Raw genomic sequence first — 25,710 nt, 5'->3', positions numbered from 1 at the left:
CTGGAGTCAGTTTCTGTTGCTTGCAACCAGGACTTTTGCTCTGCCAGTGGCATGGACCTTTATTTTGGAATAGGCAAGAGAAATGAAAAATATAGAGGAAAACTGGATTTTCAGGTACATTTGCACTACAGTTTGGACAATAAGGAAATGTACAGAATATCTGAGGAGAAGAGCCCATAAAATATCATGTTTCAGCTATACTATAATGTAAATTAGTAGTATTTTTAATAATTCATAATGAATAATATTGGTAGAAATATTTAATGCAAAATAAAATAATGGCTGAAATCTCATGAGTAAAATTTATTACAGATAAAAGTGATAAGATACAAATGACTGGTAATATTGAAAACTATGTAAGTTAATTCTGGAAAAAATAGACCTTATAATCAAGAGGGAAAATTGGCAATTGCTAAAAATATTACTTATTAAAGTGTTTTTCACCAAACATTAATGGAAGAATAGAATCTTAGTGATACATATTTTTATCTGCAAAATATGACCTGGAAAAATATAAAAAATAGTGAAAGAGATTATAGGGGAAAGGAGAGAAAATGAGTGGGGAAAATTAGAGAGGGTGACAAAACATGAGACACTCCTAATTCTGGGAAATGAACTAGGGATAGTGGAAGGGGAGGTGGGCAAGGGGATGGGTGGGAGGGGAGGTGACTGGGTGATGGGTACTGAGGGGGGCACTTGACGGCATGAGTACCAGGTGTTATGCTATATGTTGGCAAATCGAACTCCAATAAAAAAGAAAAATGGCTCCCAAAGGCAAAGTTTATACTTGGTAAGAACAAAACACAAAATACAACAGCCAATTAATAAATCTAATCTTCATTTTACTTTATTTTTTCTCATTGAAGCATAATTGGCATAAAATATCCTGTTAGATCGGGCATATGTCATGATGATTCGATATTTTTATACATTACAAAATGATTCTCACAATAAGTCTAGTTACCATCTGTTAACAAAGTAATTACAATATTATTGATTATATTCCCTATGCTTACATTCCCTAGGTACGTTACATCCCCATGACTTATTTCTTTTCTTTTTTTTTTTTTTTTTGACTTATTTATTTTCTAACTAGCAATTTGTACCTCTTAATCTACTTCACCTATTTCACCTGCCTCTACTAACCCTTCCCCCTCTGGTAACTAACAGTTTCCTGTATCTATGAGTTTGTTTCTGTTTTGTTTTGTTTGTTCATTTGTTTTGTTTTTTATATTCCATGTTAAGTGAAATCATATGGTATTTGTCTTTCTCTGTCTGACTTATTTCATTTAGCATAATACCGTCTAGGTCCATCCATCTAACTTTCATTTTAGATTGTTCAAGGAAATGATATCATTTATAAGGAAAAGTAAGTTGCAAATGAATATCGTTTATAAACAGCAACAACAACACAACAGGCTATAAGTATAGAGAACAAACTAGTGGTTGCCAGAGGGGAAGGGGGTGGAGGGTTAGATGAAATAGGTGAAGGGGATTAAGAGGTACAAAAAAGAAAACAAAAGAAAGAAATATTGTTTATAATTTAACATTGCCAATCAAACAAAGATTTACCTAGATAAAGTTAATATGTTGATATAATTATGATGAAGATGCTTTACTTAAAATGCCCTTAGGGAAAGAGTCTGTCCCTGGGTCCAGATATGCTCTCTGTTGCTCGCCCATACTGGTTTTGCCTGGCTTATTGGAGCTCCTTACCTATTCTCTGCTTGTCTGAATCCCACTCATCGTTTAGGATCAGCTCATATTCCAACTGTTTGGAAAGGCTTGTCCCTAACTCCATCTCCTCTCCCTTGTCAGAATTATTATTGCCCTTCTTGTCTTTACATCTCATTTAACAGTAACCACATATATCTCCATCCAATTTCCATGTACCTTACCCACTTGAATAAATAGCAAGCTCTCTGTAGACAAGGTGATGTCTTTTAACCCTTGGTATCTTCTCTCAGCCCAAATAATGTTTAATGGATTAATTGGCTGATTTTCTCATCATCTTTTTACAACACATTTCACAACGTCTTCACTGGCAGCTCTTAGAAAGGATGCCAGAAAATTGGTCTAATGCCAATGGGGGCTCAAGAGGATTCTTTTGATCCTGAGTCATCTCCTAAGACCTACATAGATTATAGAAGTTAGGAGACTGCTTTGAGGTTCGAACCAGACTTAGGGTAGGCCTGAAATTCTGGAAGCTCTTGAAATGATGGAGAACATATGATAAAGGGGTAAAAATGTATTTAACCATTATCAGTTTCTTCCCTGTCTCAAATCCACCTTTTATCCTCAGAATGGCCTTGTGGGAAATGTTTCTAATGGCTGCATAAAATCTCTTACGATGGATTTGCTGTGGTGTACTGCTCCCTCGTAGATCTACCTATTTATTCATTCATTCATTAATTCATTCAATAAGTATGTTTTGAGTGTTTGCCAGATAGAAAGCATTGTTATAGGCACTAGGAATAGAGTAATAAACAAAGCAGTCTGCCTTGCTGGAGGTTACATTCTAGAATTTTAGGTGGGTGAAAATACATAATAAATAAACAAAAATATCTATGATGATACACTAAAGGTGTCTTATAGCATTATCAAGTGGAGTTTATTCCAGAGATACAAGAATATTTTGATATCCACAAATCAGTCAATGTGATATACAACATTACCAAAATGGAGGATAAAAATCATATAATCATCTCAATAGATGCAGAAAGAGCATTTGACAAATTCAACATCTATTTATGACAAAACCTTACAACAAAGAGAATATAGAGGGAATGTACCTCAACTTAATACAGGTCATTTATAACCAGCCCACAGTTAACATCATACTTAATGGTGAAAAGCCAAAGGCTTTTCCTCTAAGATCAAGAACAGGACAAGGATGTCCATTCTTACTACTTTTGTTCAATGTAATATTGGAAGTCCTAGCCAGAGCAATTAGGCCAGAAAAAGAAATTAAAGACACCTAAATTGGAAAGGAATGAGTAAAACTGTCACTGTTTGCAGATGACATGATATTATATACAGAAAACAATAAATACTTCATCAAATACTGTTAGAACTAATAAATACTTCATCAAAAACTGTGAAAACTAAAATTCAGCAATGTTGCAGGATACAAAATCAACCCACAAAAATCTGCTGTTTTTTTAACACCAATAGCAAACTATTAGAAAGAGAAATTAAGTAAATCTCATTTATAATTGCATCAAGAAGGATAAAATACATAGATGTAAATTCAGCCAAGGAGGTGAAAGACCTATTATATATTTAAAACTACAAGACATTAATGAAACAAACTGAGGAAGACATAAATAAATGGAAAGATTTCCTATACTTATGGATTGGAAGAATTAAGATTATCAAAATATCCGTACAACCCAAAGTAAGATACAGATTCAATGAAATCCCTATCAAAATTTTAATGGTGTTTTTCACAGAAATGGAGCAAACAATTCTAAAATTTGTGTGAAACCACAGAACTCCAAATAGCCAAAGAAATCTTGAAAAAGAACAAAGCTGGAGGCCTCTTGATTTCAAACTATATTACAAATATAACTAAGAGTATGGCACTGACATAAAAACAAACACATAAAATGACACAGAACAGAGAGCCACACATATATAGTCGATTAATTGATGACTGAGAAGCCAGGAACATACAATGGGGACAAGAAAGTCTTTTCAGTCATTGATGTTGGGAAAATTGGACAGCCACATGCAAAAGAATGAAATTGGACAACTGTCTTGCGCCCATCACTGGAGTCAGAGCAATAAATGAGTTCTGCCTTAAATCCAGTGATCTAGAACAACTTTGAAAAATCAGACGATGAAGTCCTCATGAAGATACTGAGTCTTTTACTGTGTATACTTGAGATCAGATGTGGAGGCAAAATCTTTGGAAGTTTGGGGAAGCTCTGAAGCTCTTGCCAGAGAGAAAAAACTGTGTAAGAAAGCAGAAATAGAATACAGAGAAAAGCTATTTAGAAACCAAAAAATATTAAGAGAATATAGAGACTTCCTTGGAAACACCAAGCCACAGTCCAGAACGACATCAGTCGTTCAGAAACAAAATAAACAAATGGAACTACATGAAACTATAAAACTTCTGCACAACAAAGGAAACCATCAAAAAATGGAAAGACAATCTATTGAATGGGAGGAAATAATTGCAAATCATATATCTGATAAAGGGCTAATATCCAAAAAATACGAAGAACTCATATGACTGAGTAGCCAAAAACAACCCTATTTATTTATTTATTCATTCATTCATTCATTCATTCATTCATTCATTCATTCATTTAAACAACCCAATTTTAAAAAGGTCAGAAGAGGGGCGCTTAGGTGGTTCAGTCAGTTAAGCATCCAGCTCTTGATTTTGGCTCAGGTCACCATCCTGGGGTTGTGAGATCAAACCCCACCTTGGGCCCGTGATCAGTGAGGAGTCTGCTTGGGATTCTCTCTCCCTCCGCCTGCTTATGCACTCTCTGTCTCCATATATATAAATAATATATATATTTATATAAAATAAATAAATCTGTAACAATAAGGCAGAATTTGCAACAACATGGTTGGATCTAAAGAGTATAATGCTAAGCAAAATAAGTCAGTCAGAGAAAGACAAATACCTATATGATTTCACTCACATGTGGAATTTAAGAAACAAAACAAGTGAGCAAAGGGAAAAAAGAGAGAGAGAAATCAAAAAACAGACTTTTAATTATAGAGAACAAACTAACTGGTGGTTACCAGAGGGGAGGAAGGTAAGGGGATGGGGGAAATAGGTGATGGGGATGAAGGAGTGCACTTGCTGTAATGAGCACTGGCTGATGTATGGAAGTGTTGAATCACTATATTGTATACTTGAAACTAATACATTATATGTTAACTAACTGGAATTTAAATAAAAACTTTAAAAAAATGGGCAGAAGATCTGAATAGACATTTTTTTCCAAAGAAGACATGTACATATGGCCAACAGATACATGAAAAGATGAAAAATCATCATTCATCAGGGTAATGAAAATCAAAACCCCAATGAGATATTACTTCACACCTGTTAGAATGCCCATTTTAAGACAAGAACTAACAAGTGTTGGCAAAGATGTGGGAAAAAGGGAACCCTGTGCACTGTTGATCGAAATGTGAATTAGTACTACGGAAAAGGGTATGGGGGTTCCTCAAAAAATTAAAAATAGAACTACCATATGATCCAGCAATTTCTCTTGTGGGTATTTATCAGAAGAAAACAGAAACACTAATAAGAAAAGATACATGGAGAAAGATACATGGATTAAAAATGTGATATGTATATTCAATGGGTTATCTAATTCAGCCACAAAAAGAATGAACTTTTGCTGCTTGTGACAACATGGATTGACCTCAAGGGCAATTATGCTAAGTGAAGTAAGTCAGACAAAGAAAGACAAATATGGCCTCTCTTATTATGTTTACTCTTAAAAAGAAGAATGAGAGTGAGAGAGAAAGAGAGAGAGGAGAGAGAGAACGTAGTCTCATAGATACAGAGAACAGATTGGTGTTTGCTGTGTGTAAGAGTGGGGGAGCAGGAGAGATAGTAAGCTATTCTTATTTAGGGGAAAGGTTTAAAGAAATTGAAGAAAAAAATTTTTTTACAGAAGTGTAATTTTTCAAAAGAAAAAAGGAATGAAGATCAAAAGGAAGCAAGTTTAGAGTAAGGATTTTTTTAAGTAAAAGAAAAATCTAAGAAATATACATTTGATGATAAAATGGGAAATAAGTTTGATTTGAGTTGAGATCTTGTACCATATTGAGAAGAGAGAAAAATGCAAATCAAAAATATGACACTACGTTTCAAAAGAATGTTTCCTTGCAGATATTAAAGCAGACTGTATAGTCTACTTTTACCCTTCCTCAGAATGGCAAGGCAACACAGAGGAATAGAGTGAAGAAGCAGAAAATAACTGGGAGTGAAAAAGGGAGAAGTCACCGTGGGAGATGTACTATAAGGGTCAATTATTATTATTCAACGGTATTACTGGATTTACTTTAAAAATATCCTTTAAAAATATCCTTTTATGTGTTCAGTATATTCTCTTTGGGCTTCGTATTTGTCAATATTCTGATGCAGAGAATAGATTCCATTCTAGACAATTTGAATAAAAGGATTTATTATAGCATGTCAGATGGTTTTACAGAATTATCAAGATGGTTGAATAGAAATCTGCAGGATGAAATTCCAGAATCTATTTGCAAGTCTATACTGCAGAAACAGGCTGCCAAGGATAGGGAAGCTGCTTGTCAAATCGGGAGGCGCCCCTTATTATGTATGTAAACATAGGGCTGCCTCAGTCTGAGCTGCTAAATTAGCTGCTGTTATCAGGAAGCTTCGGATCCCACATGATGCCTCCTTTTCTAGTATTAAGAAGCCATTTCTGCCAATTCAACAAGCCTCGGAGACAGAGTTTGGCTGCAGAGCTATGCCACATTTGCTACAACACCCATTGATAAAATCCCAACATCCTTTTTATCTCAGTTCATATTTCAAGTCTCATGTGATTGCATCTGATATAGAACCTGAATCCAACTTGGATCATCTGCTGAACATGAATAGGAGAAACGTTTTAGCTTTCTGCTCTCCACAGGAGAAGGAAGTCAAATAGAAGAAATCGGAATAGATATTCTGAGCCCAATCTCTAGAACTGCACTAGACTTTATTCCAACTTCTCCACACTCATCTTTGAAACATTCAAACATTTTTCATTGTTATTCAGAGAATCACATATTTGGTCCATCTTTGAGCATAGTCCCAATGTCCAGAACATTCCTCCTGTACGTAAGTGCTTAAAAAATATCTACTCAATATATAGAGGTGACAAATACATATGTATATATATGTGTCAGAGGAGGCTGAGTGCTAACAGAAATATGAATCAGGGGTTGAGACATAGAAAGAGAGAGAGAGAGAGAGAGAGAGAGAGAGAGAGAGTTGTTATTTTATGTACAATAGCCAGAGAAAGCTATGCTGATAAAGAGATATTTAGTGAAGACCTGAAATAAATTAAAAAAAAAATAGTCATATGTGTTTGTAGTAGAAGGGAAAATAAGTTCAAAAGCCCTCCCTGAGATGAAAGCATGCCTGGTCTGTGAAAGGAATGACACCAAGGTCAGGAGTAAACTGAAGGAGGGGAGCATGGTAATGGTGGTTACATCACACAAGTCATTGTAAGCCATTAGGAGGCCTTTGGCCTATTCCTCGTGTGTGAGAAGAAGACGCCAAAGAGTTTCAAACAAACAAGAGATATGATGTGACTTAAGTTTTGAAAGGATCATTCCAGAGGTGTGGAGAGGAGCCTGAGAGTAGGGTGGGGCCGAGAGGTAGAAGCAGGAAAATCAACTAGAAGTTATCATGATCAACCAGGCAAGAGATGATGGCGGCTTGGTAGTGAAGGTGGTGAAACAGTGGTGAGAAGTGATGAAATTGATTGATTTTGAGTTTTTGGGGGCAGGTTTTACTGATGAATTAGGGAGGGTGTATGAGAGAAGAAAGATTAAAATTTTAACCTGGGTGGTAGGAAGAATGGAAGTTATCACTTATTTACATGCAGAAGACAGGAGAGGTAGGGTGGCAACGAGAGGTTCAGCTTGGGATGTGTTAGTTTTTAGATAGTTGTTAGATACCCATGGGGAGAGGCTGAGTGTGCCGTTGGAGAGGGGTGAAGGAGAAGGATTCAGGCCAAAGAGTTTTCCTTATGTACAGAAGGCTGAGACTAGCCATGAGTCAGGCTCAGCTCAACTGGGGTTGTGTATAAATAAGAGAGAACATCTCCATGATGTCACTCCATGTTTAGATATTAGAGAGATAAAGAAAGACTAGCAAAGACTGAGAAAGAGGGCTCAGAAACGTAGTATGAAGGTCAAGAGAGTGGAATCCTGGAAACCCAATGAAAAGTGTTTGAAGAAGGATGGAATTATGAACTGTATCAAATATTATTGACAAGCAAGGAAGCCATATGCACCAGTTTGCCCAGGATAGTCCCAGTTTATGCTTTGGCCCTGGCTTAATTACTACCAGTGCCCCTTTCACACTTAAAAGTGATCTTATTCAGACCATAAATTATATGGTCCCCTGTGGTGGATGTGGAGGTGTGATGTTTAGATCATCTTTCGAGAGAACCTGCTGTGGGGAGCACAGCTAATTGACACTTCCAGCTGCTGTACCTTCAGATCTACTGTGACTTTTATGCCAGGCCATACTTCCCTTGGGTTTCCCTCCCATGACTGAATGCAGAGAAGTACTAGAAATGGACCATTCCTTTCTGATGTGGACGTTATTGGCTACTAACAGGCCATTTTAATGTGGGGGCTCCCTTTTAGGTTAGCTAAGACCTATCCAGAATTGCACTGCAATCTGAGGCTCTTCCTTTCCAATGCTCCCTTCTTTCTCCTCTTAACAGTCGTCAGGCCAAGCGGAAACCTCTGAAACTGCCTCCCTCCTCTTTTCCTTCCCTTAACCACGTCAAAACAAAGTTAACCATAAAGTCGAAAACCAGGAGATGACAATGGTTAGTGCCATCATTAAGGATCTTAAGATGTGGTCTATGTATACAATGGAATATTCCTCAGCCATTAGAAACGACAAATACCCACCATTTGCTTCAATGTGGATGGAACTGGAGGGTATTATGCTGAGTGAAGTAAGTCAATCGGAGAAGGACAAACATTATATGGTCTCATTCATTTGGGGAATATAAATAATAGTGAAAGGGAATAGAGGGGAAGGGAGAAGAAATGGGTAGGAAATATCAGAAAGGGAGACAGAACATGAAAGACTCCTAACTCTGGGAAATGAACTAGGGGTGGTGGAAGGGGAGGAGGGCAGGGGGTGGGGGTGAATGGGTGACGGGCACTGAGAGGGGCACTTGACGGGATGAGCACTGGGTGTTATTCTGAATGTTGGCAAATAGAATACCAATAAAAAATAAATTTATTATTTTAAAAAAAGGATCTTAAGGTTATAAGGGTTCATGGCTCCTATCATATCTCTGTTTACTTCACCAGAGCTCCTGCAGGAACTGTGTGGATCTTGGAGAATGACTTGTGTCCCATGAGTTAAACCAAGTAGAGGTCCGGTTACAGTTACTATGCCAGAGGTAGCATCTTTACTAGAACACACTAATAAGGCCTCCGGTACATGGTCTGTGTCTTGACATCTGCTTATCAGAGCATCTTAACTGCTGTATCACCCTACTGATGAGACAGATAGAAGGAGTACTGAGAAGTGATCTGAACAGATCTTCAGGTTTGGACATATGGAGCTAGCCGGTGGCCTTGACAAGTGTGTGTGTAGTGGAAGCTAAATTAGAGTGGGTAAAAGGAAAATGAGTAAGCTAATGGAGAGAGCAAGAAGGTGACTCATGTAAAGGCATTTTGTCATTTAAAGGGAACACAGAAGTAACTGGAAGGAGATAGGGTCAAGGGAGTTTGTTTCTGTTTTTTTGTTTTTAAAGGCAAGAATATTGCAGCCTGTTTTACATGAGTGGGAATGCTCCAGGAGAGTGGGCCAACCGATGATGCAGGGAGAAGAGAGGCCAATTGTGGAAGTGATGTCTTGAGCACAAGGAGTGGGATACAAGTGCAGGAAAATGATATTTGATTCTAACCAGCTCCTGCTAAGTGGCAAACCTCTCCCCACTCCGTTTAGTAAGAAGATTTTCTTTACTGAAGCAGGCTTCCAGACAGTTTTTATTTATTTATTTATTTTTTTGACTTTTATGCCAAACCTCAGCTCAACTTATATTTTTAAATTTGTTTGCACATAACAAAATCTAAAAAAATTAATGCAGCATTTTGTGTGTGCTTTTCACAATAATTGGTGGCACCTGCTCAATGTATTTAATATCCAGTTAAGGGAGTAAAGAATATTATAAATAAGAGTGAATGTGATGATCTTTAGGGTTACTGCAACTCTGAAATCCTGAACTTTTGTCCCAAGAAGTTATAAAATAAATGCCAGGTAAGCGGCACAGACGTTAGGTGGCGAGAGTCCCGATAAAGGTGAGAATACGCAGTGGATCTGGTGTGGAGACAAAGCTTTTGCTGTGCAAGAGGCAAAACTTATGCTAGACTTTGGAAAACAGATGGCATTTGGATAGCAGGGTAGTTAGAATGAAGGTTTTCTAACACAATGGGAGGTAGGAATTTGAAAGGAACCTTCTGTGGAGTATGAGAAAAATGTTGCACACTGCTCTAACCCAGAACAGTCAACTAGAATTGTGTGTAGGTACCCGGCTAATTTCTAGATTGTGTACTGTTGAGCTGAAATCATCTGATGGTGAGTTTGATGTCTCCTTGAAAACCGGGACAAGATAGCTCTAACTTCATTCTGAGCATTGATATGGATTTACAGGACAAGAAAACACAAGAACTAGATCAGAAAATGAAAAGACAACATACAAAGTATTTTCTATCATGCCCCTTTTAGAACTTTTCTGATTATATTAAGAAGAAAATGAATACAGGATATGTAATTGAGTTCAAATTAGAAATACCTCCAATACAGGAGGTGACAAAAATGAAATTTACATTCTAAAATAGCAGTAGTAAAAAAAATGTAGCCTTAAGCTTTTAGGATCTGAAAAAGTGTATACGACGAAACTGTATAATTTTGTTTTATTTTAACACTTAATGTATTGCCCTTATTGCTGTTCTGTAATACAGGGAGATTCAGTGGTATCTATACTTTCTCTTTCTCCCAAGACCTAAAGCCCATATTAACCTGCAGCCTGATACATAACTGAGAAGCATTGTTTATGTTTCTTTTTCAGTGTCAGTACATTTTATATCTCAAGCAAAAAAAGGGAGGTGGCAATATTCCCACTGTGGATTTTTCAATTTTTTAAAAGACTTTATTTATTTATATGAGAAGGAGAGAAAGAGTGTGCAAGAGCACAAGAGCAGGGGGAGGGAGAAGCAGACTCCCCACTGAACAGGGAGCCTGATTCAGGTTCAATTCCAGGAGGCCGGGATCATGACCTGAGTGGAAGGTAGATGCCCAACTGACTGAGCCACTCAAGCACCCCAAATTTTTCAGTCTTATTTATGATAACATCATTCCTTAAACATCAAAGAACTAGACATCTCAAACATCAATGCAAGATGAAGGTGTCAGTATTATCCATTTTTATTTATTAACTACATAGTTTGCAACTGTTACGCATAAAATTATGAATAATTTTCCTTCTCATCAATTCCAATTGAATACAACTTCAGTGTGGTTTCCCCTCAGGGTATAAATCTGACATTTCCCTAGACTTTTCTTTTTCCCTTAAAAAAGTGCCAGCGTGCGTGCGCACACACACACACACACACACACAAAGGGTTCTGAGGAATCTTTGAACAAGGAAGTACAAATATCATAGGCTTTGTTCTCTATGTTTCTTACCAAAAGTCTGTCAATGCCTTTCTGTCAGTTTCTGGGTATGGAGGAGAAATTGCCTGAAATAAAAACAGAATTTTCCCACTCCACCAAACAAGGTGGGATGTCACTAATAATACAAAAGTTTTCAGCAGTGCTTCCAAAGATACCAGAAACTTCCACTAAAAAAGCAGGTATGATATAAAAAAAAGTCATAGGATATTAGGTGACAAAATATCCAATTATTTTCTGGGATGCATTACACACTGCGTAAAATGTGGTAGATGAAGAAAAAAGAAATGATTGTATCTAGTGAAAATAAACGGCAACGACCACAAAATATATATTTTTGTTTTCCATCCCATTTCTTGATAGTGCTGTTATTGGCACTAGGGTGAATTATAGAGTTGCCAAAAATAAGGGCAAGGCTGTAGCAGTGAGAATTAGCCAGAAAAGAAACAAACTTATGACATTCCCATCAATTATAATTGTTGTTTTGAGCCATTGTGTGTGTAGAATTTTAACATACATGATTTGCTTTTCCTGAGTGAGAACTATTTTTTTTTGAAGTATGCGGAAGAAGTTTCCAAGTTATAAGAGTATTTTACCAGTTGTAAATACACATAGAGACCAAAGCACATACTCTATCAGTAAATGCTGATAAAAATTTCTGCCTGGTAACTCGATCGTGAGAGTCATGCAAATACTGAGTAGAAATCAAAAAATGTTAATTCTTTAGTTTTGTTTTCCAAAAATCTGGTTTACCTTTATTTTTTATTTATTTATTTATTTTATTATTTTTTGTTTACCTTTAACCTAAATTGTCTCCTGTGTAATAATCACATATTTATTGATTTATACCGTTTTGATAGGAAATGGAACAGAGGAGGATTGTTTGAGCAAAATCATGTCAGCCATTTGAAATAGTGGGAGATGAGTAGAACCAGAGATTTCTAGGAGTTTATAAGAACAAAACAAAAGAATGAGAACTATGCTGCTGCTGCTTTTTAAGGAGGAAATAAATGAATTCCAGTAAGGCAATGGAAATTTGGATGTCTTATTTTTGTTCTAGAGGAGCTTAGTTCCTTAAGAGTACATCAGAAAGCTCACAGAGATACTACAGCTTGAGGTCAACATGACACTATTGTGGAGACCTTTAGATTTTTCTCTCATTGAGTTAAACTTGTTTTAGAAAGTGAGAAATTCCAAATAAAGGGTAATGTTTCACCAAAGTAATAATTATTCTAGTAAATTCGATATGTGTATATATACATGTACACATATATAGTTCTTTCATCAACTACCATACATATGTATGTGTGTGTGTGTATATATATATATATATATATATATTTCTGTAAACAGTATGTTTCTTTAAACAGTAATTCTTTAGTAAAAGTATTTTACTCTTTCCCCCTAAAAGAGAATCTGTCTCTCTTCTTAAAGTGAGCTTGGATTAGCAGAACCACCTCTGCTGACTCTACCAGAGGCCACTCTGCCTGGACTCGATGTTTCTACTGCAGTGCGGGTCAAGGCTGCAAACAACTGGGCGCTGTTCCTGAAGGCTGCTTTGCCTTTTTAGGGTATGAGGGTCTCTCTGTGTTTAGGGAAACATGATTGACAGCTCCACTCCAGCTCCAATTAGCACCCTATAATTTATTAGCTTCTGCTTTCAGATTATGCGTTAACTTCACAAATATTTCAACCACGGAACCAGCAGCTATCAAGTGTCTCTTTCCTGATCCAGCCCTCTGGGGCTGGAGTGAAATACAAGGAAAGAGCAGTACAGTTGGTCTGTCAAGTGAGAATAATCATTTGTGTCTGTGCCTGTCTGAGGGCATGGTGTCTCTGATTTCCCTTTAGGCCTGCGAGAGAGAGAGAGAGAGAGAGGGAGAGAAATCTGTAGATAGATTCTATTGCAAGGGTACCATATTTATATTATTAGAGTTTCATTTATTCATGAGAGAGGAGGAAACCTGGGTTTCAGGAAATGTAAAATTCACGTTTGCTTAATCCTATAGCTTGTGCACACGTCAAAACTTCAGTTATGTGCAAACAGCACATCTAATAATGATACTGCCTTCAGGACATTTATTCCTTTACTCCAGATTTTAGGAATATGTAATAGATAATGAATAATAATAAATTCTAAAAATCTTGCAAGAAAAAAATAAAAATAAATAAAAATCTTGCAAGGAAAATGGGATATATAGAGTCTGGACATTGATAAGTATGATCATAAGGTGAGTTATTTGTAGGCATGTTATCGACAGAGTGTTAGCAGTTTTATAAAGGAATCTTACGTTTTTTTGGTTTCATTTATTTTTAAAGTCTTTTAAAATATCTTTCAATTTGCCTTTCATGCTTTGATACCGTAGGACTTACATTTAAAATGCAATTTATAGAAGTAGCATTTACAGGGAAAGCAGTTTGTCCAAGTCTTATTTTTTAAATCTCCTCCAACCCCAAAATAATCAATTACTAAATGTAAAAAAAAAAATCTGTTTATTTTGATAGAAAGGATATGGGCGCCTGCACCTAAGCCCAGGGTTTACGATTCTGAGCAAACCGGAGGTTAAATTGATCTTAAGAGTCGCTTCCTCTGATTAAAAGGGCACAGAAAGAGCCGTACTTACCCAGAAAGAGTGGCAAGAGAAGCTTCCAGTCAGGGGATCTAAGTCCTAACGTCCCTCCACCTCTGCCCTCCTTCCCATCCAGGCCCAAATCAATCTTAAGTCATTGCTAGAATTTGCCACACATTGAAATAGAACTTCAAAGGGGGAGAGGAGACAGGATGGCAACTCCTTTTAAACTAGAGGAGCAGAGCAGATAGAGTTCCCTGAAGTTGGGTGACTGAGTTCTCAGCCAGAGGGCAATCGGCAGAAGGATTACTTGGTGGCGGAGAGCTGTCTCTCCCCTTTTCATCACCTCTCCCTGGGCCTGGGCCAAGCACAGGGAGAGCTGCAGGAGGAGGGCGCTGGTGCCAGCGGGGATGAGTAGAGGAGAAGCTTAGCTTTCTCTCAGGCCCCCGGACCACGTAGAACACATGTGGAAACGTCATGTGTGCCTCTGCCCCCTGTGATCCCTCATTGCCCCCAATGTCCTTTCATCAACCAATCTCCAATCTGCATCATTGCGTGAATGTTAACAAGACAGGCACGGGCATTCATATTTTGCGTGAGTCGGGTGAGGCCTAGAGCATGTCAGTTGGGACCTCTAATTCTCCAAAGCCCTCTCTGAGGCTCTTACTACACAGACAGAATCATTATCGTTCTGGGTCGTCTTGCATTTCTACTTTGGGAACGTCCAACACGGAGGGAAATGCTGTCATCCTGGTAGCCCGGGTGCCAGGTCACCAGAGCCCGGCTCAGCAGCCTGGATGGTCTGTTCAGGACTGCCCCAGAAGCCAGTTCCAGTGAATGGGTCTCCTCACCAGCAACCTGATATTCGGGTCAGATGCGGCTCAGGGGAGAGGCTTCAGTAACCAGAACCCTGTGGCTGGGAAAACGCTCCCACCGGGTTCTGAGCAGAGATCTTGTGAGTGTGCTAACGCAGTGCAGCGTGGGCACGGTTTCTCTGGTGGGGACTGTCTGGACACTGTGGCCAGCAAAGAATGCACTGCTGTGCTTTCTTCTTCCACTGCGTACTCAGTGGCAAATTCTAAAAAGCGAGCTGGAACGCAATGCATTTTATTTATGCTGGTATATGCTAGTGATCCGTGCCAGTGGAACATGGATTAACAAAATCCACAGAGAAGTCCAGAGTTAATTTTAGTTATTGCTTCGATGTCCAAACCTCAGGCTAAGTCTTACACGACTTGGTCGGGTTGGGTGTGAAGAGCTTCAGAGCAGTGAAGTCTGGTAAATAGTGAAATGAATTAATAAGAGAAGCAATAATAATTCCCTCCTGGAGAAGAATGGAGATCTGCATCTGACTGAATGGTCTATAGATAGTATCATTTGATGAAGAGGTGTGAAAATATCCTGTGATGGCTCCTTTGAGACCAGGGATTCTGGAAGGTCCGTGGTGTGGCAGCCTTTGCTGCCCTGCCTCTTTCCCCTTCCTTATTCATCAACTGTGGAGGAGAAAGTAAACCCAAAGTTGAGCCGCCCAAGGCAAGTCAGAAGAGGACGGGCAGCTAGTGTGGTGGGTGGGTAACAGGGCGGTCTCTGCGTCCAGGCTGCCTGGGTTGGCATCCTGGCTCTGCCACTTACTGGCTGTGACTAGGCAACTTACTTCTCCTCTGTGAGCTTCAGTTGTCTCACTGGAAAGAGACTTAAATGAGTTAACCTGCATACGAAGCCCTCTGACTAGGGTCTGATGAACACTCAGCATTGGTTATTTGCAGTGCCATCACATCCGATGCCGCATAATCAGAGAGTACCTTCCATATAAGCAAAACCAGGCATAGGATCTTGGGATGATCATAATCTACTTCACAGCTACCAAAATGATAGAAAGAGGGGATGGGTGGCTCCGCTAAGCCATACTCCGAGTAAGGTCCCTTACTGCCCCCAACTCTTGAGACTATTATCCAAGATAAATTGGGTTTGTTTCTCATGTTATAACAGAGGTCAAGATTCGGACTCTTTTTATGCTTTAACAACCTAGAAGGGCAATTTGAACAGAACACAAAACATTTCTTTTGGGCCCTTCAGTGAATGAACACAATGTTGGCATCAAGAGGAAATTAAGAGAAAAGACCATTAGTTTCTTAATAATCAATCTCTTTCTTCCTTCCTTTCTAAAAAATTTTTTTAAAAAATATTTATTTATTTATTTATTTATTTATTTATTTATTTATTTATTTTTTTGCCTACTGGTAGGTTTGGTTTCTTAGCCTAGTTTATGAAAATGTAATATCACCAATGTTTCAAAGACACTTTTAAAACTGACTACTGCCCTAAGAGTCTGGAATTGAAGAAGGAACAACAAGTCTCTTCTGGAGAGTAATAAATGTGTTCCTGACTGAACAGTGTCCAGGTCGTGCTTTTAGTACCATCTCTACTTTCAACCTAGTGAATGTTGGACAGGGAAGCCGTGGGCTTCTGCTGGCCACAATTTTCACATGTGTGAAACAGAGGTGGGATACCTAACTTCTCACTTCTGGGGTTGATGCGAGGTGGCAAAGGGTGAATGGGTTTCACAGAATGGCAAACACTTGGGAAAACCAAAAAGCACTATATATATATGTGTGTGTATATATATATATACACACACATATATATATGTATATATATATATAATTAATGGAACATTAGTTACTGACATCAGATTGTACTACTATAAATTATTTTATTCCACTAGAGAAAGACTAAGACATTTATTTTCTTTTTATGAAATAACACAGCGACCCTGTAGTAAAGAGACATCTTTACTGTTCATTTCTTCTTCCTCGTCACCTGCAGCTTTGCCCACCCGTGGACCCCTTCCCCTGTGCCAAAATTAAAGTGACCAAAAAGTGACCATAGAGACTGAGAGGAATATTCGAGGTATTGGAGACTCCATGGACATTTCTTCCCCTTGTGGCGATTCCTGGTTCTTCTTCATGGAGGCAGTTGGGGTTCCTTGCTGCTTTTTTTTTTTTCATCCAGAGGAGGATGGAAGGAGAGATGGAATTTGTAGGAGAAGGCAGAGAAGAGTTTCTTCTTTCATCGTAAAATGTTCCTCGTAAAAAATAGGATATATATCTACACACACACACACACATATATAAAATAGATCCAGTGCAATTGCAATTGTTGTGCCAAACACTGGGAAGTGCCACCTTGGTCGATGTATTTCTGGAGTTTTCAAACAGTTGTCCTTACAACAGCTGCATTTCAGTAAGACTTGGGCAGGTGGCTTCAGATAAGCCACTTGCCACTCACATTTAGGCTGAGGCTTCCATGTTCACAGTCCAAATGAAAAGTGTGTCTTTGTGTCTGGAGTGGGTGTTGCAGAGAGGGAGTGGGCATGAAGGGAGCTGGAGGCTATGAGGTGAGGAAGAAGGAAGTGGCCTCTTACTTCTCTACCACAGTCTTCGATGCAAATACAAATACATTTTAAATGTGAGGATACTGACATCAGTAGTGCTATATGGTCACACCACTTAATGACATAATTCACATCAGCATAAAAAATATTCACACCAAAAAAAGTCCCTTTTTCCCCCCTCCTCTTTTCAAGAAAACTTATGGCATCATATCACCTAAGTGAGATCACTGCAGATATTTCCAGTGATCTGCCCGGAAGGCTTGTAACATGATTCAGAGTCTTTGGATCTGCTCTTTCCGCGGAAGGAATTATTGTTAGACAAAACTTCTGTAGATGTATGTTTTGGTTTTCTCAATACACGGAGAAGTTTGAAGTCTCTGCCTTCCCCCGTGTCCTCATCCATGAAGTGAGAGGCCCAGATGCTGAGCCTCCGTGGCTGGTCGGAAGGGAAAGGGAAGGGGGAACCCGGGGTCAGCAGATCAGCTCAGGAGGGACGCACCACAGAGGGAATAACGACGAGCTGCAAACCAAGATCAGAAGCTGTTACAAACCCACTCTGATTCCAGCTCTGAGAGTCACCAATTGCGCTATGCAGAGACCTACGGGGAGCAAGGTGGGCTGTCTAAAACCAGTACAGATCTTTGCTTTTGTCCTGAGGCTGCAAACCTGAAAACAGAGAGAAAACAAAAGAAAGAGGGAGAGGGAGAGAGACAGAGCGAAGAGAGGGAGAGAGAAGGGATTGGGGGCGGGAAGGCACAGGTATTTAAGGAAAGAGAAAAAGACAAACACCACTGTTTTATTGTGAATGTCACAGAATTCTTCTAAAGGGCATGAATGGAAGTAAAAGCGAAGCAAACAGAAATGTCAAATCTTCACCTGAAGGAAGGGCGGGTGGGCAAGACTACAAGCCAACAATTGCATTTATAGTATAATCATTTTGGGGTTCTGCCCTAAAAATAAAGGAAGCAGAAGAGTAAACCCTTATTCGAATGTCCCTTTCGAATGCAACTCGTTAAACCAGGAACTCGATATATTCATCGAAATCACATTCTCTTTAAGCTTTACATTTTAAGAGACTTGTTTAATTTGGTTATTCGGCTGATATGAGAATCACATTTTTCCTTCCTTAGAACTGTCACTAGGAGACAATACTGCCCCCTCCCTCCCCCAGAAGGCAGAAGATCCTGAACTACACTCTTAGCTCTAGGTCCTCTAGATCAGCGCTGTCCAATAAAAACAACAATGGGAGCCACAGGCATAACTCTAAATTTTCTAGCAGCCACATTGGAAACAAGTAAAAAGAACCAGGTGAGCATTAATCTTGGCAATATAGTTTATTTGACCTGATGTGTTCAATGTGTCGAAAGTATTCCAACATGCAATCAACATAAAAATACTGGTGAGATGAATTTTACATTTTTTTTCCTCGCACACAGTTTTGAAATCCAGTGTGTATTATGCACGTACAGCACATCCCAGTTCGTCCTAGCCACGTTGCAAGGGCTCAACAGGTACCCGTGGCTGGCGGTTACAGGATTGAACAGCGCAGAGCTAGAACCTTTCCAGCGGATTACTCATTTATTCATACTTATTTATTTATTCAAAATTTTTTGGGGGAATCCTCTTATATTTTCCAGCCAGGTTAGGGCAGTGCCCCTCTTTGCCATTCTGCCCACACCGATGACACTGGGCCACCTGTCTGCGGAAGCCCTGCGGGCCACAAGGTCACTGGGGTCTCCAAGGGGAGCTTAGGGGCGTCCGGGGCTCAGCCCAGGGTCGGACACAGGGCAGGAGGGGTCCGGGGAGGCCAAGCTCCCTCTCCCGCTTACCTGAGTCCACGCTGAGTCCCAGCCCCTGGGCCACGTCCCCCGCGGGGCTGGCGAAGGGTCCCCCGGGCGCGGCCCACGCGGCGCCGGCCGGCTCGCCCTTGGAGAGCTCGCAGGGCGGGCTGCCGGGCGCGGGCGCCGGGGCGGGCGCGAGGCGGGCGGGGCGCCCGGAGGCCGCGGGCATCAGCAGCGGCCCGTAGCGCGGGTCGAAGTGCGGCGCGTAGACCTCGTGCACGGCGGCGGGCCGCGGGTAGGCGGCGGCCTGGGCGCCCAGCGCGCTGCCCAGCGCGTACGGGTGGTGCGGGTGCGCGTGGTGCGGGTGCGCGTGGTGCCAGGGCTCGGCCGCGCCCTGGTGCAGGTGGCTGTGCAGCGCGGCCGGCGAGTAGGGGTCGGCGGCGGCGAAGGGCAGCTCCGAGTGCGCGGCGGCCAGCGGGCTGCCCAGCGGCGCGGGCACCGGTGCCTGGTACGCGCTGTTCCAGAAGGAGGCGGGGAAGCTGCGCTGGCTCATCGGGAAGGAGCCGTCTGCGGGCCGGCGGGGCGGGGGGAGCAAAGGAAGAGAGGGGCGCGTCACCGCGGGGCCGGGGAAGCGCCCACCCCGCCCGCGGGGGAGCTGAACGCGCGGGGCGCGCGGGGCGCGGGGGGCGCGGACCCCCCGGCGCGGCTCTGGGGCGGCGCCTTTCGGGGCGCGCGCGGGGCGGGGAGGGGCACGAGATGCTGCAGCCTGAGAATTCCAGGTTACGGGCCCGGCAAAGTGGGGGGAACCCTTTGGGAAGGAGGGCCGCTTCCACGGAATCTCCAGAGCGCACACCCCAGGACGCACTGGGAGAGGAAGAGGCCGGAGACACCCCCCCCTCCTCAACTCCAGTTTTGGGGTGGAGAGCGGGTCCCCCGACTCCAGGCTCTGCTGGCTGGGGGGTAGACGCGGTCTTGCTCCCGGTCCCAGCCCGCAGCCTCTCCCCAAGCTAAAGATACTTCTTCCCACTCTTGGTCAGCCGCCTCGCGATTCCACTACCCCCTCTCGCGTTTCAGCCTCCCCAGCTCCAGAAAATGTGCCCCTCCAAGGCCTCTGATAGACTGGAAGTCCATCGACATATTTCAAAGTCTTGCTATTATTAGCCTCCTTTCTAGAAACCTTCTTTCAAATATTTTTTTTTCCAAGAACTCAAGCAAAAGAGTAAACTAGACCTATTAAAAGGGCAGCTGTATTATTTGCAGAGGGACACACAGGGACAGATCTTTTAAGTTTTAATTAGTTAACACTGGTTCCTTAAAGTGTGGACGCCAGGAATAATAATAATTATTATTATTATTATTGCCAATATCACGGTTGACTCCTCCAACCGGGAAGCATTTTAAGAGAACAGCACATAGATCAAATTTGTCACCTGTAGTGGGAAGGGCGGGAAAGAAAGATATTTAATTCCAGAGGCCTTGACTTAGCACCTCCTCTGGGGAAGGCATCTGCATCACATACTACAGAATTAAAAATGCGGTGAAAATGCAATTTATGTTGTGAACAGTCTTCCTGTTAAACACATTTAGGCGACTGGAGAATCAAAAGAATGTTCTGTATTCAAAACTAATGATTTGAGATCTTGTCTAGGCAAGGCTTACACAAAGTGTCACACACTCTTAAGGAAAAAAAGAGAGGGTGAGGGTTGTCATTCCCCCTCCCATATTGGTTTTCCTTTTTATAACAAAGTCCTCATTTCTCAGCTTGGTTCACATCAGAAATTAAGTTTAGTGAGAATGTTTATCGAAGAGTTACCCCCACCCTTGTCTTGGAAATAAAAGGAGATTGAGATTTCAGAAGAGAAGGGAGATTTAGTTGGCTTGACCAATAAATCATTGTCCCAGGCTAGATAAAGCAGTGCTTTGTGAGATGAGTAGAACAATAAAGAGGGGATGTGTTTGGGGAAAACTCTTAGAGATGTTTTGGCTGTACCTAAATTTTTATTTCTTTGGTCACTGAAAGACATTTTCTGCTTCAAGATTTCCTAGGTAATAGAAACATGGCAAAAAAAAAAAAAGCATATATAAATTTTAAGAGACATTCTTCAGCAGGTTTTGCTTACAGTGGGGTCTAGGACTTTTTCCTCTGGGCAAATTTTCAGGAACTAAGTGTCCTGAAAGTTGTTGTAGATGAAGATCTTCCTTGTGCCTTGGGAGAGTGTTGGGAACCTCGCATTCCCACAGCATGTTTACATACATTTTTCTATCTGTCCTTACTGCCATCTCCAGGGATAGTTAAGAGGGCGGGTATTATTCTAATTTTAGAGACCAGTAAATAGAGTGACCTCACAGAGGTTAAGAGACTTGCCCAAGGTCATAGTGCTAGGGAGTGGTAGGGCCAACAGGAAAACCCAGGTCTCCCAATTCCAAGGCTAGTGTTTTTTCTAGGTCACTGCTCTGTCCTGTCTCTTCAAGGAGAAATTTTGTTTTCCTTCCTTCCTTTTACTTGCCCACCCCATAGGCCCCTTCTCACCTCCTATAGGCAGCCCAGTATTCCTTCCGCTGCCTTTCCTCGGGCGGCCCCCCTCCCCCACGTAGGTGGGCCCCAGGCCAAGAAGCCTCTCTCCCGGCGCCCAGCAGCAGGCCCTTTACTCACCCCGCCAGGGCCCGGAGCTCCTGGGTGCTTTGCTGCTCGTACAGCTCGGGGAATAGCTGCTAGGCTGGCTCAAGGCCCTACTGAAGTGCTCGTCCACCACCGAGCTGATGTCCCCCTGGAAATAGGTGAAGAGGACGCAGCGGGAGTTGATGTACTCCGCCTCTGGTGGGCGCTCTTTCTCTGGGCTGCCTTCTTCCTCTTTGATACTGGCTGGAGTTTGGCTGGAAAAGGAGGAGCTGCCGCTGCCGGTGCTGTTGCTGGGGCTGGCGTTGCACTCTTGGGCTTCCTGCATTTTGGAGTAATAGGCTAGTTTCTGCTCAAAGAGAGAAAGAACAGAGAGGTCACTTTCAAAAGAGATGGCAAACTGGGTTCCCACTCCACTCCTTCAGATCTCTAAGGTATGGGAAGAGGGCCCCCCCGCCCCAGGAACCAGGCCTAAGCCCTATGGTCAGTAACCCGGTGAGCTTCTGAGAGGCGGATTGCCCTCCTTGGTGTCTCCGTCTCCCCAGACTTGCTGCCAGACCACAGGGAAAGCTCTCTGAAGATGTCAGGGGGAAAAATCCCAGAAGATGCCAGGATATGAGCTGAGTTTGACCGCAAAGCCAGGCTCAGGGCAGATATATTTTTAAAATCAGGTTCCAAGGATAAAGGGCACCCAAGTCCAGTTAGGGCCTGAATGTCCCCTGCCTAAGAATCCAGGGCAGATGCACAAGATGCAAGATTTAAGCATTATCCTGATGGAGCATGAAAATACCCAAATCCACGCCACATAGCCAGGAATGTAAAAGAAAAACTGCCACGGAGGTGTGAGATAGTTCCATTTAGGAAAGAATCTTGTGGGGTAAAAATGTGGAATAACATCCTGACATGGATCATGTTAATAAGTGCAACTTGATATTTGTTTGGTCGCCCATAAATTGTCCACTTAAAAGTCTATCGCTGTTTTTAAAGAGATCATCTTTTGAGTAAGTGGGCTATGAGGATAGAACCCTCGGCGTCTCTATGCCCATTGAGGAAACAAGTAAGGAGAAGGAAGGAAGAAGAAGATCTTAGCTGTGAGGTTGGGTAAATTGTGACTGTCCGGTAGTGATTCTAAAAGCCGAGTGTAGCTGCTGAAATATTTTCTTAGAAATGGGCAATAGGCTGAATGCAGTGCTAACGCATTTACGAAGGCAGAGATGGCCTCAAAGTGGGCTGATCATGCAAAACTGAACAGAGATCTTAATGGAATAGGTTGGTGCAGGGTCAGGGAGAAGAAAGGACCAAACAGACAGAAAACCAACCCATCTCCTTCCTCTCTTTGCAATATTACCAGCCTGGGAAGGAGCCATCTCAGAAGCTGAAGCCAAAAAGACTGGTTACTTAGAAGGATCACCACTTCCACCACTTTCCGCTTGGCTTATAATGAGGGACTCTGGTGATTCCCCCAAATTAATATTGTGAGACTAAACAAACTCCTAGATGGGAATTTTTAAAAGGGGGAAGGTAGAAGGAAAAAAGCAAAAAGCAAAGCCTACTCCTTCCATTCTTAATTCAACAGAAAAAATTTGAATAGACATTCTGAATTTGCAAGGAAAATTGTTAAAAACTTGGGCCGGGGGTCCGGATATATTTCATTCTCTCTGGGACTGGAGTCCAGGCCCGTCACTCTGGAACCTGTTCCTGACCCCTACGGACCCCTGGGTGTGTGATCTTATTCTTTTGCTGGACTGCGGTCTTCAGTTTTTACAATATCAGCTGAGGAAGTGGAAAGAAAAACTGGGTCGCCCAGACCCAGCCCGGAGACGAGAGAAATTGGAATAATTAAATCGTCAAGAGTTTGTGGAAACGGGGTTAAGTGGTCTTCTTTACAGGTGGGTCAGTGGCCTGCAGGACAGCCCGATGCAGCCACTCGGGTCATAGAAATGCGAAATATTATCTCTGAAGCTCGCCTCGGCCAGGTCAATTGCACCCCAATAATCCCAGAATTTTGCAGAGCAGAGATTATAAAACCCACGCTTTCACGAGTTCCCTTTGTAACGAATTCTCTGGTTCGGGAATGAATTGGCCTGATCCCCTGAGAACTGAAACGGTGGTGGTGGGGGGCGGGGGGGGAGGGAAGCTCCTCCTTAGATAAACTTGCAGGAATGAGAACGCAGGTCTTTGCATTTTTGATAGAGAGGCAAGAGAGGCACGTCTTGGCTTTTGTTCTCTCGGCGCTCTCACCTCTGAGACCAAAGCTGGGTTATCCCTGCGGGAGCTTTGCTCGCATCTCCCCTCACCCGCACGGAAGAATCTGGAGTCCGACAAACTCCAAGGAGACCGTCCAGCTCGCGCGATCCTCGGGCGATTGCTCCCCGCAGGAGCGGGGCACGCGCTTAGCCGCCTTCCCGAGGGAGCAAGTGCACAGGCTGAAAGGGGGTTGGCTCAACCTCCCGCGGGCAGCGCCGGCAGGCCCGCATCGCCGGGGCTCCCCCGCTGGAAGCACGCCCCGGACCTCGGGGTCCAGGCGGGGCTCCCGCCAGCGGGGACCCCCGCCCCCCATCTCCGGGATCGCGGCCGGGAGGAGACACGTACCTGGTGGTAGGGGGTGTAGGCGGCTGCGAAGTAAGGCTGGGGAGGACCATAGACTTGGTACATAACATCCAGACAGCTCATGGCTCCCCGCAGCGGAGACGGCTAAGCGGTTTTTCATCAACTCTCGGTCCGCGGAGCGCAGAGATGCTGCATGGGCGGCGCTTGCACCCGAGCTCCCGAGTCATCGGCGGCGGGCAGCGCGCTCGGCGGCTCGGGCTCCCGCTCCCGCTCCCGCTCCCGCTCGCAGGCTCCGCTCCCAGCCGGCAACGTCGGCCCCGACCGCGCTCCGGGATAGAAGCGCCCGGAGCTCCCGCTAGTGGGCATTTAAACCCCACGCCCGCCTGGCGTGCTGACGCCACTCCGGGCCGCGGAGGGGGCGGGGACCGGGGCGCCAATGGGGAGCCGGGGACCGGGCCCGAGGGGGCTCCCGGCGTGTTTCCCCGGGGCTCCCCCGCGGCGAGCTGGGGGACCCGCGGGCGACGCGCTGCGCAGCTCCGTGCTGAGCCCCGAGGATTCCCAGGCTAAAGCTGGAGAGAGCGAGAGACCGACCGAGAGAGACGGAGAGGGGGGGAGGGAGCGGGGAGCGCCGAAGGGGGCGAGAGGGGCGCTCACACCTGGGGAAGTGTGGTGCCTGGTGGCGGGGGTCCTGGGGAGAGCCCCGGGCTCCAGCCCGAGGCGGAGAGCGTGTGCGCCCGGGAGTGGCCGGCTCGGCCTCCGCGGGGTGCCGGGAGGGATGCGCTCTCCCCAGGAATCCGCCGGGGGATCCGCGTCTGCTCCGACAGGTGTCCGGAGACTCCTGGCGGGTGCGGAGGAGCTCCCCCCGGGGCGGGGGCGGGGGATGCCGCGGCTGAAGCCGGTGAGCACTGCCCGCCGCACCTCCTGGGACCCGGCGCCCGCTCCCACACCCCCAGTCCGCTCCGCGGGGTCCGTCCCTTCGACACCGTTCGAGTTCGATCCCGACACACGCTCTTCCGAGTCCCCGCACCCAAACCCGCTCCGTCGGCGCTGTTCGCGCCCTGCCTTGGCTCCTCCCGGTGCGAGATGCTTTCGAGGAGTCCGGGAGGCCTTCCCCGGCCCTCGGCAGCCCCGGGTCTCCCCCGCAGGAGGCCTTTAAAGCTGCGGGAGCTTTTGGGACGAGGACGTGTCTGGTGCCGAAGGAACCGTGCTGGGGCATGCAGGGAGGTCAGAGAGGACTTTTGCTTCCTCTTCCACCAGGAGAACAGCGGCTACGACGTTATGTTTCGTTTTAGAGAGTTGAAAGGATGCGTTTCAGTTGTGAAGCGCGCGCACCGTTCTCTTTCGTGCCCTGAGAGCTCTGTCCCGGCTCGGATGGG

At 43.5% G+C, this 25,710-nt stretch overlaps 1 protein-coding gene across 2 annotated transcripts; it reads right to left on the bottom strand.

The window, feature by feature from the left end:
- Positions 1-16,685: 16,685 nt before the first annotated feature.
- On the bottom strand, positions 16,686-24,679 carry VGLL2 (vestigial like family member 2). 2 transcript variants are annotated; one of them, XM_072831590.1, is made up of 4 exons: positions 24,377-24,679; positions 21,821-22,133; positions 19,216-19,734; positions 16,686-17,906 (listed from the first exon to the last, which is right to left on the bottom strand). In XM_072831590.1, the coding sequence occupies exons 1-4, from the start codon at positions 24,455-24,457 to the stop codon at positions 17,866-17,868; spliced, it is 954 nt and encodes a 317-aa protein (XP_072687691.1). In that variant the 5' UTR covers positions 24,458-24,679; the 3' UTR covers positions 16,686-17,865. The 2 variants fall into 2 exon arrangements, with proteins under 2 accessions (XP_072687691.1, XP_072687698.1); XM_072831597.1 differs by lacking the exon at positions 19,216-19,734.
- Positions 24,680-25,710: the final 1,031 nt, after the last annotated feature.

This window comes from Canis lupus, chromosome 1 (genome assembly GCF_048164855.1).
Source record: "Canis lupus baileyi chromosome 1, mCanLup2.hap1, whole genome shotgun sequence".
In the NCBI taxonomy this organism is placed as follows: Eukaryota; Metazoa; Chordata; class Mammalia; order Carnivora; family Canidae; genus Canis; species Canis lupus.
This window is presented reverse-complemented; position numbering and strand designations above follow the sequence as displayed.